The sequence below is a fragment of the Nothobranchius furzeri genome, chromosome 1, assembly GCF_043380555.1.
Source record: "Nothobranchius furzeri strain GRZ-AD chromosome 1, NfurGRZ-RIMD1, whole genome shotgun sequence".
NCBI classification, from domain to species: domain Eukaryota; kingdom Metazoa; phylum Chordata; class Actinopteri; order Cyprinodontiformes; family Nothobranchiidae; genus Nothobranchius; species Nothobranchius furzeri.
This window is the reverse complement of record NC_091741.1, coordinates 55,819,203-55,832,551: the sequence shown is the minus strand read 5'-3', so window position 1 is coordinate 55,832,551 and position 13,349 is coordinate 55,819,203. Positions and strand designations below refer to the sequence as shown.

Here is a 13,349-nt window from a genome sequence, read left to right as displayed (position 1 = left end):
TACGCTAGGTCCCTCAGCTGTCTCCAAAACGTTGGTGTAGATTCTCAGTCATCCAGGGTGTAATCCACTTGTACTAGCTAACTTATCTTCAAGATCACCAAAACGTTGTTCGTACAGAAACACTTTAGAGTTCCTTTGCATTTGTTGAGGGACTAAATGTTAAATTTTACACCTTTTTCATGGAGATCTGCAGAAGCTTCTGTGCTATGACAGCATTAAAAACCATTTGGCAACACTTTACAATAAGGGTCCCTTCATTAATGTTATTTAGTGCAATATTAGGCATTGATAAACTATTAAAACAGTATTAACAACTGCTTAATATTAATGTTTGTATTAGTAATGAATTACTAAACAGAGACTTCCCCCCCCAGCCCTTTGTCCTAAACTTAAGGACAATTAACAGTTAACAATATTGGACACGTTAATAAAGGGACCCTTAATAATACACTAATGTTAATAAATGGACCCGTTGTTTACTAATGCTTAATAATTCTCGACGCACTATTTGCCGTGCCTGCAACCATCCTCCTGGCATGCTTGGCCAACACAGATCATTCCCATATGATACCAGCTTTTTAAAACTGTTGTTATTTTTTGGCCTCTGTTTGGTTGTTGTGGTTGATGTTGGCCTTGCCTCCTTTGCAGACATGCACATGAAATAATAAAATTCAAAGACACTTTAATCGGATTACTTTGTTTGAATCAAGTCTCTGCGGAGATCAGACTAGGTTAGCTAAGATATAATTGTTCTAATAAAAGGATGCTCCAAAGAAGACAAATACTAAAAATAAATCCTTGGAACATCATGCTGATACACAGAGGTCTTATTGTATGTACACGTCCATGTTTCAAATCCATGGATAAGCCAATAAAACACCCACCATGTTGTCTGTCAGGGTCTGCAAGCGGCTCAGAAAGATTCCCAGCTGAAGGTGATGGAGGGCCAGTTGAAGCAGACAGAGATTAACAACGCCACCCAGAACCAGCTGCTCTTCCACATGCTGAAGGAGAAGGCTGAGATCAACCCAGAGCTGGACGCCCTGCTGGGCAGCGCCCTGCAAGGTGGGGAAACCCGCAGGGGGATCGATAACTGTCTGAGCATGCTCAATCACTTATCCAATCGTCTCTTAATTCACAGAATGGCTCTGCTTTAGTTTACAGGCTGATTGTTCCACATCTGATATCTGGCCTTTCTCCCAAAACAATATTCAGAAAAGAAAATCTGCTTGCAAATGAAAGTGTAGCCACCGTCTCATCTGTGGGTTTGATTTTGATTTGATTTCTGTTTTGTGTGTGTGTGTGTTGGTGTAAATTCAGAGTTAGGGTACCTGACAGCAGGTGAGTAACAGATGTGACCGTGTTTGAAAGAGTGGGTCAACACATGCACGCTACATGATTTCCATCTAGCATGTTTATTTTATGAAATATACATGAATAAGCTTAACAGGCTTTAAGAAAAATTAAATAGAATGAGAAGAGAAGAAAACTATCTGTTATTGAGTAATCTTACCGTTCAGCGAGTTTCAGCTTTGACATTTTTATTCTCATAAAGAAACCTGGAATTTTAGCCAATGTTTTATATATAACATATATTTAAAATGTTTTTCTAAAGCAGAAAAAGGATAAATTTTCTGCACATATCTTAGAAATTCTAAAACGTTTAAAATCTTGTAATGTGCATCACTGTTCGACTACCCAAGTCAGATTAATCCGCCATAAAGTGCACGATGTATCCCACCCAGCCATGTGGGTGACCACTAAACCGCAGTAAAAACGTGTTTGTGTTCGCTTTTGTGTTTGAATCATCCTTCATCTCCTAATCCTCCGTTCATCCCACCCCAGATCAACTCCTTTTGCCTAAAGCTAGTTTGTGAACTCTGAGCCTGAACCTGACATCACTGTTGTGATGTTGAGCTTTCTGAATGGATGCTGCCCTTTTTATAAACACAAAAATTAACATTATGTTAAGGTAAACCACCTGAATGATTCATCAGATGTTTACTGGTGTGTATTTTTCTGTATGTTCCGTGTTTTTTTTTTTTTTTTTTTTTTTCTGGTGCAGAAAACGGAGAAGACAGCAGTAGTGATGAGTCTACCCCGAGTCCAGCTACCGATGGCAGGTAGGTACTATATAGGCCTGGGCGATAAATCGATTTAATGAATGAATTTGAAATTTTTGTTGCGGGCGATTTTTAAAAAGTAAATAGAATTTTTATGTAATAGTGCCTTTAATAACGTCTCTTAAATTGTAAAAGACCCCCACAGAGGATCAGAATAAATGTGTGTGTGACCAAATCCTCCTTCTGTTTCAGTGCTCTGTCGTCAGATTTAATGAAGTTATGTGGTGAATCCAAAACCAAAAGCAAGGTATTGTTTACAGAAAACTGTTCTTTTTTTGTATTTTTCTATTTTGCACAGTTTTAAGTTCAGCCGTTGCTATTTTTGGAATTAAAAAACAGTCTGTGTCGGCTTCAAGAACTTGTGAATCCAGTTAATAATGTCCCACACTGTTGGGGTCTCTCAGGCTCGAAGGCGGACCACCACCCAGATGGAGCTGCTTTATGCCAGCAGTGGGGATTTGTCCTGCGACTCCCCCATCGGAGACTTCCCAGCACCTCTGCTGCCACTCAGCGAGCGCCCGGAAGGGCCGGCAGACACGCAGGGTCAGTCAGCTGACCGGGAGCAAACTGCCTCCCCATCTGCACTGTCTGCCCGGCCAGCTGGGATGTAAGTGGCAATGGCAACGCTTCTCTGGTCTAGACAAAAATATCAAGAAAACCACTGAGAGATGACGAAACCCAGCCTTGGTTTTAAAGGTTGCATGTTTAACTGGATGCTTTTGCTGCCGGTAGGTCTGGATCCAGGTCACCTACAGGCATAGAGAGGAAACCGCTGGAACACTCTCCACTCAACCGCAGGAGGATGCAAGAGAGAGGACCCACAGCATCTCAGATCCCAGCACCAGCACAGAGCCTCCTAGTAGGAACACCAGAAACCAAAACCAAAGGCTCCGACTACAAATCGCTGTGAGTTAGGAGTATGGCTATCATAAATGCAGATTTAGGATGGGTTCTTTTTGGGAAAGCAGCTCAAGTAAAAAAAAGAAAACTCAAGAATAATACCATGCCATAATGGTAAATAAATGGTAAATGGCCTGTATTTGATATAGCGCCTTTTAGAGTCCTAGAACCCCCCAAGGCGCTTTACAACACTATCAGTCATTCACCCATTCACACACACATTCACACACTGGTGGGGATGAGCTACAATGTAGCCACAGCTGCCCTGGGGCTCACTGACAGAGGCGAGGCTGCCGAGCACTGGCGCCACCGGTCCCTCCGACCACCACCAGCAGGCAACGTGGGTTAAGTGTCTTGCCCAAGGACACAACGACAGCGACAGACTGAGTGGGACTCGAACCAGCAACCTTCCGATTACGGGGCGAGCACTTTACTCCTGTGCCACCGTCGCCCCATAATGTATAATTTCATTTATCAGCTCATACGGGATTGTCAAGATTAAAGTCCCGTTTGTCACATGCACTGGTGTGGTGTGGTGAAAATTGTCCTCCACATTTGACCCATCCTCGTGAGGAGCGGTGAGCTGCAGCCGTGGCCCTGCTCGGGATCTACTTGGTAGTTTAACCCCCCAATCCAACCTCATGCGTCAAGCAGGGAGGCTTTGGGTCCCATTTTTATAAAGGCTTTGGGATTTGAACTCCGATCTCCCAGTCCCACTAGGCCACTGAGCTGGTTGCATATAGGCATGTCCAAAGTGCAGCCCAGGGGCCATTTGTGCCCCTAGACTGCTTTTGTCATTAATTCTGTCTGTTAATGTAAACCTACACCTTCTAACATCTTTATGATCAGATGTTTTACTAAAATGATATTTTACCTATACTAAAAAGGACCAATCAATGAAATAATTGTTTTGTTTGTTGACTTAAAAGAAAATCACATTTTTATGGCCTGAGAGAAACAATAGCAATTTTGGCCTTGGTCTTGAACACTTTGGACATCCCTGCTGTATAATGTTTGGTACTGTGATGTGTGATGCTAAGCCTCATCAAATAGTAAAATAATATTAATATTTTATCTCTGCATGGTGGCGAGGGCAGAATAATGTTTAATCATGGCCACATTTAATTTATTGTTGAGCCTCATTTCAGCCTTTAGCAAAAGGTGGGGATTCTTGTTTGATCTTTTTTTTTAATCATGTATTTCAAACAAGATTAAATAATACATTGAATTCACATTGATTAGAGTTTAAAATGCCTGGTTGTCAATCCAGCTGTTTACTATAAATATGCTGTACCATTATGTTCATTTTCTCAGGTTGGAGGAATCACCTGTTTTTGAAGGACACAGGTAATCTGCATCATTTTTATTCAGTTTTAACCAAATTAGTCTATTAGACATTTCAGAAGATACAAAATAAAAATGAGGTACATTTGGTTGCCATAATAGTCACCGAATACTCCGATTCATATTGTTTTATCAGCTAATATTTCATTAAATTCTTAAACAAGTGAATGACCACATGTATTTTTGCTGCTTGTCTTTCAGAGGTGTGATCAATCCTGTAGCAGCCACTAGGAACAATCGGGGAGCCAGAATTCAGTGTGTCCACGTAGCAGAAGGACACACCAAACCGGTTCTCTGTGTAGACGCCACAGATGACCTGCTTTTTACTGGTTCTAAAGGTAAAGTGTTTCATTATGTCTCTGTCCATATAGAAATGATTCACTGTTTTGGTCAAACACAAGTCTTTGCCTCAGATCGTACATGCAAGGTGTGGAACTTGGTGACGGGACAGGAGATTATGTCTCTGGCTGATCATCCGAGCAGCGTCGTCTCAGTCAGGTACTGTGGCGTTTGTTTACAAACGGGAGTATTTAGCAATAAAATGTCAATTAGAGGGTTTCATTTTTATTAATTATGCCACTGTTTGTATATTTTAGATATACGTCCAGTCTTGTTTTCACTGTTTCCACTTCATACATCAAAGTCTGGGACATACGAGACTCTGCCAAGTGTATACGCACGCTCACGTAAGTACATATACAGAGTAGCAGGGAGTAGGGAAGCACCAGTACTCCTACCACGATCAGGTACATGAAATATGTGTAAAAAGCGAAGGTGTTGCAGTAGCTTTACACACATAGGGCAGCAGTAGCTCAGTTGTCCAGGAATTGGAGGGTTGTAGGTTCGATCCTGGCTCCCTCCAGAGAATGCTGCTGTTGTGTCTTTGGGCAAGACACTTAACCTGCCTTGCCTGCTGCTGGTGGTGGTGGTGGTGGGACCATGGTGCCAGTTCTCGGCAGCCTCACCTCCGTCAGTGGGCCCCAGGGCAGCTGTGTCTACATTGTACCTCATCACCAGTGTGTGTGTGTGTGTGTGTGTGTGTGTGTGTGTGTGTGTGTGTGTGTGTGTGTGTGTGTGTGTTTGTGTGTGTGTGTGTGTGACTGATTGTGTTGTGAAGTGGCTTGGGGGTTGTGAAACCCTAATAAGGTGCTATACAAATACAGGTCATTTACCACTGTGCAAACACTCATCAGTACTGCTCATGTACACATCTGTTGGTCCAAACTTATGGCTCCTAAAGAGGTGGCACGTTTCTTTTAGTCATGTGTTGCTAGCAGCTAGTGATGGCAAGATGAAACCTTGATTCGAGGCACCGTGATGGTAAAATGGCTTGTATTTGATATAGCGCCTTCTAGAGTCCTGGAACCCCCCAAGGCGCTTTACAACACAAATCAGTCATTCACCCATTCACACACACATTCACACACTGGTGGGGATGAGCTACGATGTAGCCACAGCTGCCATGGGGCGCACTGACAGAAGCGAGGCTGCTGAGCACTGGCGCCACCGGTCCCTCCGACCACCACCAGCAGGCAACGTGGGTTAAGTGTCTTGCCCAAGGACACAACGACAGCAACAGACTGAGTGGAGCTCGAACCAGCAACCTTCCGATTACGGGGCGAGCACTTAACTCCTGTGCCACCGTCGCCCACGGTGATTTATTTGCTCTATTCCGCCATCAAGTGGACGACTCAAGTAAAACTGTAAACCTTTAAACTGAAAAATTAAATGCTTATGATGGCAATATATTCTTAATATTGTCTTAAACTGTTCTTTTAATATACTTTCTGGTCCAAGAGAGAAAGGAAACAGACAGGACGGGTTTCAACAGCACAGTGTGACAGGGGAATCAGCTGTGTTTTGCTGCCCCTTTTATTTCGAATCCGGCGCGAACCTGCGAGCCAGTACCTGAATCGGTCACGTGGTACAAGCTACCAACGAGGCCTCGAATGTCACTGCTTACGTAATCAACACAAGCCTCGATACACACTTCACAAAAAATCTTCCTGAGTACCCAACACGTTTCGAAGTGTCGACACATCAGACAGATCACTAGTAACAGCTATGTGTAAAATAAGCAGAAGGGCTATTAACAGTTCTCTACATCATGAATGGCTGCTTCAGAATAACACGCTGAGGATGAACGATCCAAAATTCTGGATCTAATCAACTCTGAGAAAGGGAGATTTGCAGTCTTTGGTCAGGCGTGTCCAAAGTGCAGCCCTCAAAGGGATTTAGTGCTGCATTTCCAAAATGGTGGAATTTTTCATCTTCAGATGTACAATTAGCATTTTTATGTTCAAATTTTCATCTTTCTAAGGTATATTTTGAGCCTTTATGAGCTACCATGATTGACCATGAAATTATTTTAGCATAAAACATAACATTTTTGTCTCTGGCATGTGTATTGGTACTTGATAGCTGCAAGTACTCATACTCTAGCTTAGACAAATGTATTGCATCCGAATAATTCTTTTTCCTATTTTTTTGTGGTTGTCAGATCATCAGGTCAAGTAGGCTCGGGGGACACGTGTTCCTCTTCCAGGAGTTTGTCCATCCTCCCAGGAGAGAGCCAAATCAACCAGATTGCCCTCAACACCTCAGGATCCTTCTTGTATGCTGCTGCTGGCAATGCTGTACGGATGTGGGACCTCCGCAAGTACGCTAGAGTTTTAGCTATGTAAACCTATTTAATAGCATACATTTCAAAATGGCTGGTTTCTTTTGTCAGGTTTGTGTCCACTGGGAAGCTGATTGGCCACTTGGGACCTGTCTTGTGTCTAAGTGTTGAAAAGTTGGACCACGGACAGGATGTGGTGCTCACTGGCTCCAAAGACCATCACATTAAAGTAGGAAACTTCACACACGGATATGTCTATCTGCATGTTGATGAAAACATGAAATAATCTGGTAGTTTTATTTTTTCAGATGTTTGAGGTGGCAGAAGGTGCTCAGGGCAGCGTCAGCTCCTGCCACACATTTGATCCCACACACCAGGACAGTGTGGAGTCTCTGACGGTGCATGGAGAGGTTCTCTATAGCAGCTCCAGGGATTATTGTATTAAGAAGTGGGACATGGCCAGTAAAAAGCTTTTACAGGTAAGGTGATATGTGCACTCAGGTTTTGACCCTGATTTAGAATCGATCCATGCTGCAGAAGGAGCTCTAACACTTGGTTGTTGTGTTACTGAACAGTCGGTCCATGTCCAAACAGACTGGGTTAGTGCTCTGGGAGTAGTGCCAGGCTCCCCGGTGCTCCTCAGTGGGTGCAGAGGAGGTCTGCTTTGCCTTTGGCATGTCGATTCACTTGCACCCCTCGGAGAGGTCCAAGGTCACGACAGTCCCATTAATGGACTGACCACCAACAGCACCCAACTGTTCACTGCCTCTGAGTAAGTCCAAAGTAGTCACCCTATTCTGAAGTTTATTGTCTCATGGTACATCTCTGTCTGTGATCACAATGTTCTCTGTGCTCTTCATTAGTGATCGGACAGTGAAAGTTTGGGAAGCCAAGAGTCCTCCGGATGATGGGATTTAGTAGAAATGCTGCTAACACTTACAGCTGCAGATGAAGACTTGATCAGACATCCCAAAGATGGTCTGCATGGTACGATGGAGGATTAAGCAGAAACTGATCCTTCGACGGTGCTTCACAGGGATGTGTGTCAAGTCCATCCCATTGTATGGGGCCAGTATTTCCAGATGTTTTAGGATGCTGTAAAATGTATTGACCCTCTGAAGTCTTTCTAATAGGCTCGAGGACTGCTAGGCATTGAAACTGAGATAAAGCAAAGTTAACACATGGATTTATTGATCCCATCGCTCTTTTATTCAAACATTGTTGCACCAATCTAGAGCAAGACAACAAAAATTGACCTATGCTAAAGATAAAGCTGCTGCAGAAAGAGGAGAAAAATCTGGGTTGAAAAGCTAAATGTGTTGAAGGTTTCTGAGACTAGACATGAAGATTATTTGCTTCAACCTCAGCAAAAACTGTGAGTTTATCCTGTGTTGATGTAAGACTGACTAAAGTCTTTACTGCGTGTGTGTGTGTGTGTGTGTGTGTGTGCGTGTGTGCGTGCGTGTTTGTGTGTGTGTGTGTTTGTGCACGCGCTTGTGTGTTTTCTCAAAGGACCAAACAACTTCTGAAACTTTCACAACTGCCAAACATTTCAGACGAGCGAACAGCATAACTTGTGCTGGTTTTGTGCATTTTTTTTTCTCACTTGTAATTTTTGTCAAGTTTCCTGCGTTACACGAGCAGCTAACCGTATAAAGTTTGAACAATGATAACCCTGACAAGTAGAGCTCTAATTACATAAAAAAAAGATCCAGGTGGGAAAACAAGCTTTAGTTCTTAAAGGCTCTTAAACTAACCCATTGAACAGTTTTGTAAATGTGAGCTAACAAATGTAAAAGACAGTTTATTTAAAGGCTGCTCAGCTGTTTCTGCAGCATGTGAACTCGCAAACCTTTGAAGGATTAAGAGGATCATTCTGCATTCCTGCATAGCTAGTTTAGTTAGCGGTTAGCATGCTCGGTACGCCCCTTTAAAACTTATTCATGTTTATTCACATTACCAGTGAATTTAATGTTTTCTCTTATGCATTTAGGGCTGTCGCTAAATTATGAAAATTATAAAACTTGATAAACGTGCTAACTAGCTCTAACTGGCTAGCCTGCAGCACCTGCAGTTCTGTTTTAATCTCCAAACGATCTTTAAAGGCTTTTTGGTTATGCGTGTTGTGGTTTTTTTGGGGTGGGGGTAGTTTGTTTATCATTAATATTAAATGAGATAAAACGTATTTCATTGATCCACGGTTGGGAAATCATTGAGACAGCTCATCAGCAAAGCTGGTAAACAGCTTGCAAGCTGCACCATGGTGCAGTTAAAATATTTAGTTAAAAATATTTGAGATGATTAGATGTATTCTTTAAAGGCTGTTCAACCATATGGAGTCATGTTGATTTACTAACCATTGAAGGGTAAGGTGGAACCACTAAAAGCAGTGGGCATGATGAATGTGATGCCACAAACTGATTTGATTAAAAAAGTTGACTGAATTAAGGAAATGTGCTAACTAGCTTTAGCTACCTGTGTGTAGGCTACATTGTTTTACGTAGTTTTCATTTTCTTGAATACTTTTTTTCTGTACACTGGTGGAAAAGTCAAATTATGTGTAAGTCACCATTTTATTAAGTTAAAATAGCAGGTTAAAACCGGTCATGGTGCAGATTCCTCAGGATTTCCTGAAATTTATTAAAAAGGTCCATCATTTCAGATATTGTCAGCCAGCAGATCATGTCAGAAGTGTTTTATTTAGCCGTGCTGTTGCCTTTGGCTTCTTTGTTTGGACTGCATCAAACACTTTCCTTCATTCAGGTTTTGCTTGTTTTTCTGTTAAGATTTGATGAGTCTTGCCCCTAGAGCATTTGCATTTATCGAGACGATGTTCGTAATCTGAATAATGTGAAACAGATTGATTTATGTTGGTGGAGTCATGCACCTTTTGAGCTTCTGAGTCAGGATCAGATGCTGTGTGAGACGCAGTCTTTGTGAAGGCCTATGTTTGTTTCTCCAACCAAATGATGTGATGAGTTCTTGAGTTTAGCTGCATAGATGCTCTGCAAACAGCTTTGGGTCTTCGTCTCAAGCCCCACTATTTATTTGTTCTGTAGATTTGTGAAATTTTTGATGTGAGTCGCTGTAAATGTATTTTTCTATTGCCTCTTGTGTTCTAGAAAATGGTTTGCACAGAATTTATGCAATGGATTTTTTCATCATTGAAGTTGTCAGTGCCTGTAATAAATCCTAAGCTTTATTTTTTTAAATTCCACCTTAACTGATGTAAATTGTTCCTCTTTAACAACATTGGGAAACAGATTCCAACATTATCATTTGATTCAATAAAACTGCAGCTGATCTTCTAATCAACTCGGCTCCCTTACAATAAACTCCACCACCATCTTTCAAAGTCAAAATGTAAGGACACTTTTATTAGACGTATTTGTAATAACCTTTCTCTTATGTAAATGTGTTTTTTCTTCCTGAACCTTTTTTGCACATTTTGATTTGATGTAAACTGCAGCGTGTAAATAAATTGTCAATAAAAATTGACTTATGAAAGTGCAATCTGTGAGAAGAGATGAGAAAATTCCCCTGAAGACACAAATGAATCTGAATAGTGACAAAAGGATCAATATTTAATGGTCACCTGTACTAAAAGTAGCTCAGTGGTAATCAGGCTGGGAGAAGAGCACTGACCCAGCGCTGCTTGATTCTTTTGTTACTGCTAACCAAGCTAGCAACGTGTCTTACAGCCTGGTTTTGACAGGAAGACCCAAACAGTTACCCACACAACTCCTGTTATTGTGCATTTGATTGCTTTTTTTAAAATTAATTAATTTATTTTGCTCAAGAGTCAAATAGGATTGACCACCAGGACGTTTAACTGAACAGTCCTGGTTTTAGTTTCAGGTGGTTATGCTGGTTATGATGGTCTAGAGACCTGGGAGCCTACGGGTAGCAAAAACGAATAAATGTTTCAGACAGTATTCCATTTGGATCTCTTAAATATACTTTCACAAGAAAACTAAATGGTTTAGGGGTTTGAATGAGAAAAAGTAAAGTCTACTTGTATAATACATTTAAAGATAAAACTCCTAAGGCACTTTACAAGTGAAACAAAAACAAGAGACACAAGCATGCCAGAAACTCGAGCAAGCAGCAAACCTGAAGGATTTCACACAAAAGCCAGCTTGAAAAAAGATGGCACAGATAATGTAAAATCACTCCATTCCAGCTGAATGAGATGTATATTTCATACATTGTGATGCATCCCAACATTTGTTGCATCCACTGTTAGTAAAGGACACTTTTTCTTACAGACTAGTGAGGGTATTGGATAATACATGTGTAACGAAAGGCAAACAAAAGCATGAAACTTAAGTTTTTCACGTTACTCAAATGTCGTTATACATTTTACTTGTGTCACTCTGGGAAAAAAATATAATAACTTTTTTTAAAACACATGAAATTGCTTCATAGATCAGCTTCAACTGAACCCAGCAGCCTTGGCTGATGAAATTCACCAAATGAAGAGAATGAGGCTTATGTTGAGGCTGAAAGCTGAACTTTACATAATAAGATGGGGCAAGTGGATTAGAGTCTGACAACAATCAGTGTGGTTTGTCTTAGTGCTGTATATCACCATACACTGATGCTCTTCATAATCTTACTGTTTCATGCTTGTTATTTTCTCTATGACGAATATCTGTTGCCAATAAATGTTTTCTGTTTTGTACAATGAAGTATGAATCTGTTGATGAAACCTAAACAGAAATAGAAATAGTAGATATTTTCTTCATGTGCAGACACACAATTAATGAACTGGTAACGGTCTTCAGGCCAGTGGTGACCCTGGGTCTATGCACGTTGGTGGCCTTATCATGGTTTGGACTGGATTTAGTCTGAAGGTGATGTGGAAGGAAGGAGCTGCAAGGTAGCACAGTTGGTAACACTATTGCCTTTCTGTGTGGAATTTGCATGTACTCCTAGTACATCGGTGGGTTTTCTCCAGGTGCTCTGGCCTCCTCCCACAGAACATATCAGATTTATTGGTGGTGACTCTGTTATCCCTAAGCATGAGTGTGTGTGCATGGTTGTTTGTGTCTGTGTTTCCTTGTGATTGACTGGCGACATGTGCAGGGTGTCCCCTGCCTCTCGCTGTCCCGATGACTGTAGAAGGCAGACACCAGCTCCTGTGACCCCGGAGAGGATGAAACGGGTCCAGACAGTGAATGAGTGAGGTTGTGTGGAAACAAAACAACTAGAAAACACTTTCTGGTCAAACTAACATGAAGCACAAACATAAAAGGTTTTCCAAAAGCTGGCAGTTTTTGAAGGTGTTGTTTACTCGTTTATTCGATACATTTGCAGTGTTCTCTATTGTAAATCAATGCCTTCTGAGCAGTGTTGGGAGTAACTGTGTTATGTTTTAAGTAATGGAGGAATCTAATTAATTACTTTTCTTATCCTTGCAACGTCATTACCGTTACTGGGGGCGACGGTGGCACAGGAGTTAAGTGCTCGCCCGTAATCGGAAGGTTGCAGGTTCGAGGCCTGCTCAGTCTGTCGCTGTCGTTGTGTCCTTGGGCAAGACACTTAACCCACGTTGCCCGCTGGTGGTGGTCAGAGGGACTGGTGGCGCCAGTGCTCGGTAGCCTCGCCTCTGTCAGTGCGCCCCAGGGCAGCTGTGGCTACATTGTAGCTCATCCCCACCAGTGTGTGAATGTGTGTGTGAATGGGTGAATGACTGATTGTGTTGTAAAGCACCTTGAGGGGTTCCAGGACTATAGAAGGTGCTATATCAAATACAGGCCATATACCATTTACTGGGCATGTTAAGTGGTCTGTTACTATAATGTGGTTAAATGAAGCATAACGGATGTCAGACTATCTGGCACCCACACCAGTGATGTGTCGGTCCCAAAAGAAACTTCTCTTGAGCCAAGCAGAGCAGGAGTGAGTGACACCGGCTGCACCTGCACCCGCCATCCCACCCCAAGTCAGTTACAAACAGCAAATATGAACACACAGCACTGAACACCTCAGGGTGTTTGTTTGCAGATCGCAGCACACAAACTGTGGCAAGCCGTTTTAACATTTAATCAACAAACTGTTATTTCCTATTTCATTAAGCAATAATTTTATTTATTCTAGTAATACTTGTATTCTTTGTCAAAATTGTAAATGAAGACATCAACAGCACAGTTACTACTGAAATTATAATTAAGTATTGGCCCTATCCATAATAACAACTGCACTACAGGAGGAATGAAGTTTGAGACCTCTCAAAACTCCTAAAAATCTAAGGCGATCATTTTAACATTTATTAGGCTGACTGGATATATATTGCAGATATCCGTAATTCTATTGTTGCTAGTAGAAATTAACATACCAGATATCCATTATTGAATGAA

General features: G+C 41.7%; 1 protein-coding gene across 4 annotated transcripts in view; it reads left to right on the top strand.

Moving 5' to 3' along the window:
- LOC107383678 (kinesin-like protein KIF21A) overlaps positions 1-10,500 on the top strand; it is a 54,806-nt gene extending 44,306 nt beyond the window's left edge. For 2 of the 4 annotated variants that reach the window (XM_015956442.3, XM_015956430.3), the window contains 15 exons: positions 900-1,065; positions 1,321-1,341; positions 2,066-2,123; positions 2,316-2,370; positions 2,528-2,730; positions 2,856-3,029; positions 4,338-4,370; positions 4,569-4,705; positions 4,781-4,865; positions 4,964-5,053; positions 6,868-7,026; positions 7,099-7,216; positions 7,296-7,466; positions 7,563-7,759; positions 7,851-10,500. In XM_015956442.3, coding sequence (XP_015811928.3) covers positions 900-1,065; positions 1,321-1,341; positions 2,066-2,123; positions 2,316-2,370; positions 2,528-2,730; positions 2,856-3,029; positions 4,338-4,370; positions 4,569-4,705; positions 4,781-4,865; positions 4,964-5,053; positions 6,868-7,026; positions 7,099-7,216; positions 7,296-7,466; positions 7,563-7,759; positions 7,851-7,905 — 1,722 coding nt within the window. In that variant the 3' untranslated portion in view covers positions 7,906-10,500. The remainder of the gene's footprint in view (positions 1-899; positions 1,066-1,320; positions 1,342-2,065; positions 2,124-2,315; positions 2,371-2,527; positions 2,731-2,855; positions 3,030-4,337; positions 4,371-4,568; positions 4,706-4,780; positions 4,866-4,963; positions 5,054-6,867; positions 7,027-7,098; positions 7,217-7,295; positions 7,467-7,562; positions 7,760-7,850) is intronic. The other 2 variants (XM_015956433.3, XM_015956452.3) reach the window with 1 other exon arrangement.
- The last annotated feature ends 2,849 nt before the right edge of the window (positions 10,501-13,349 follow it).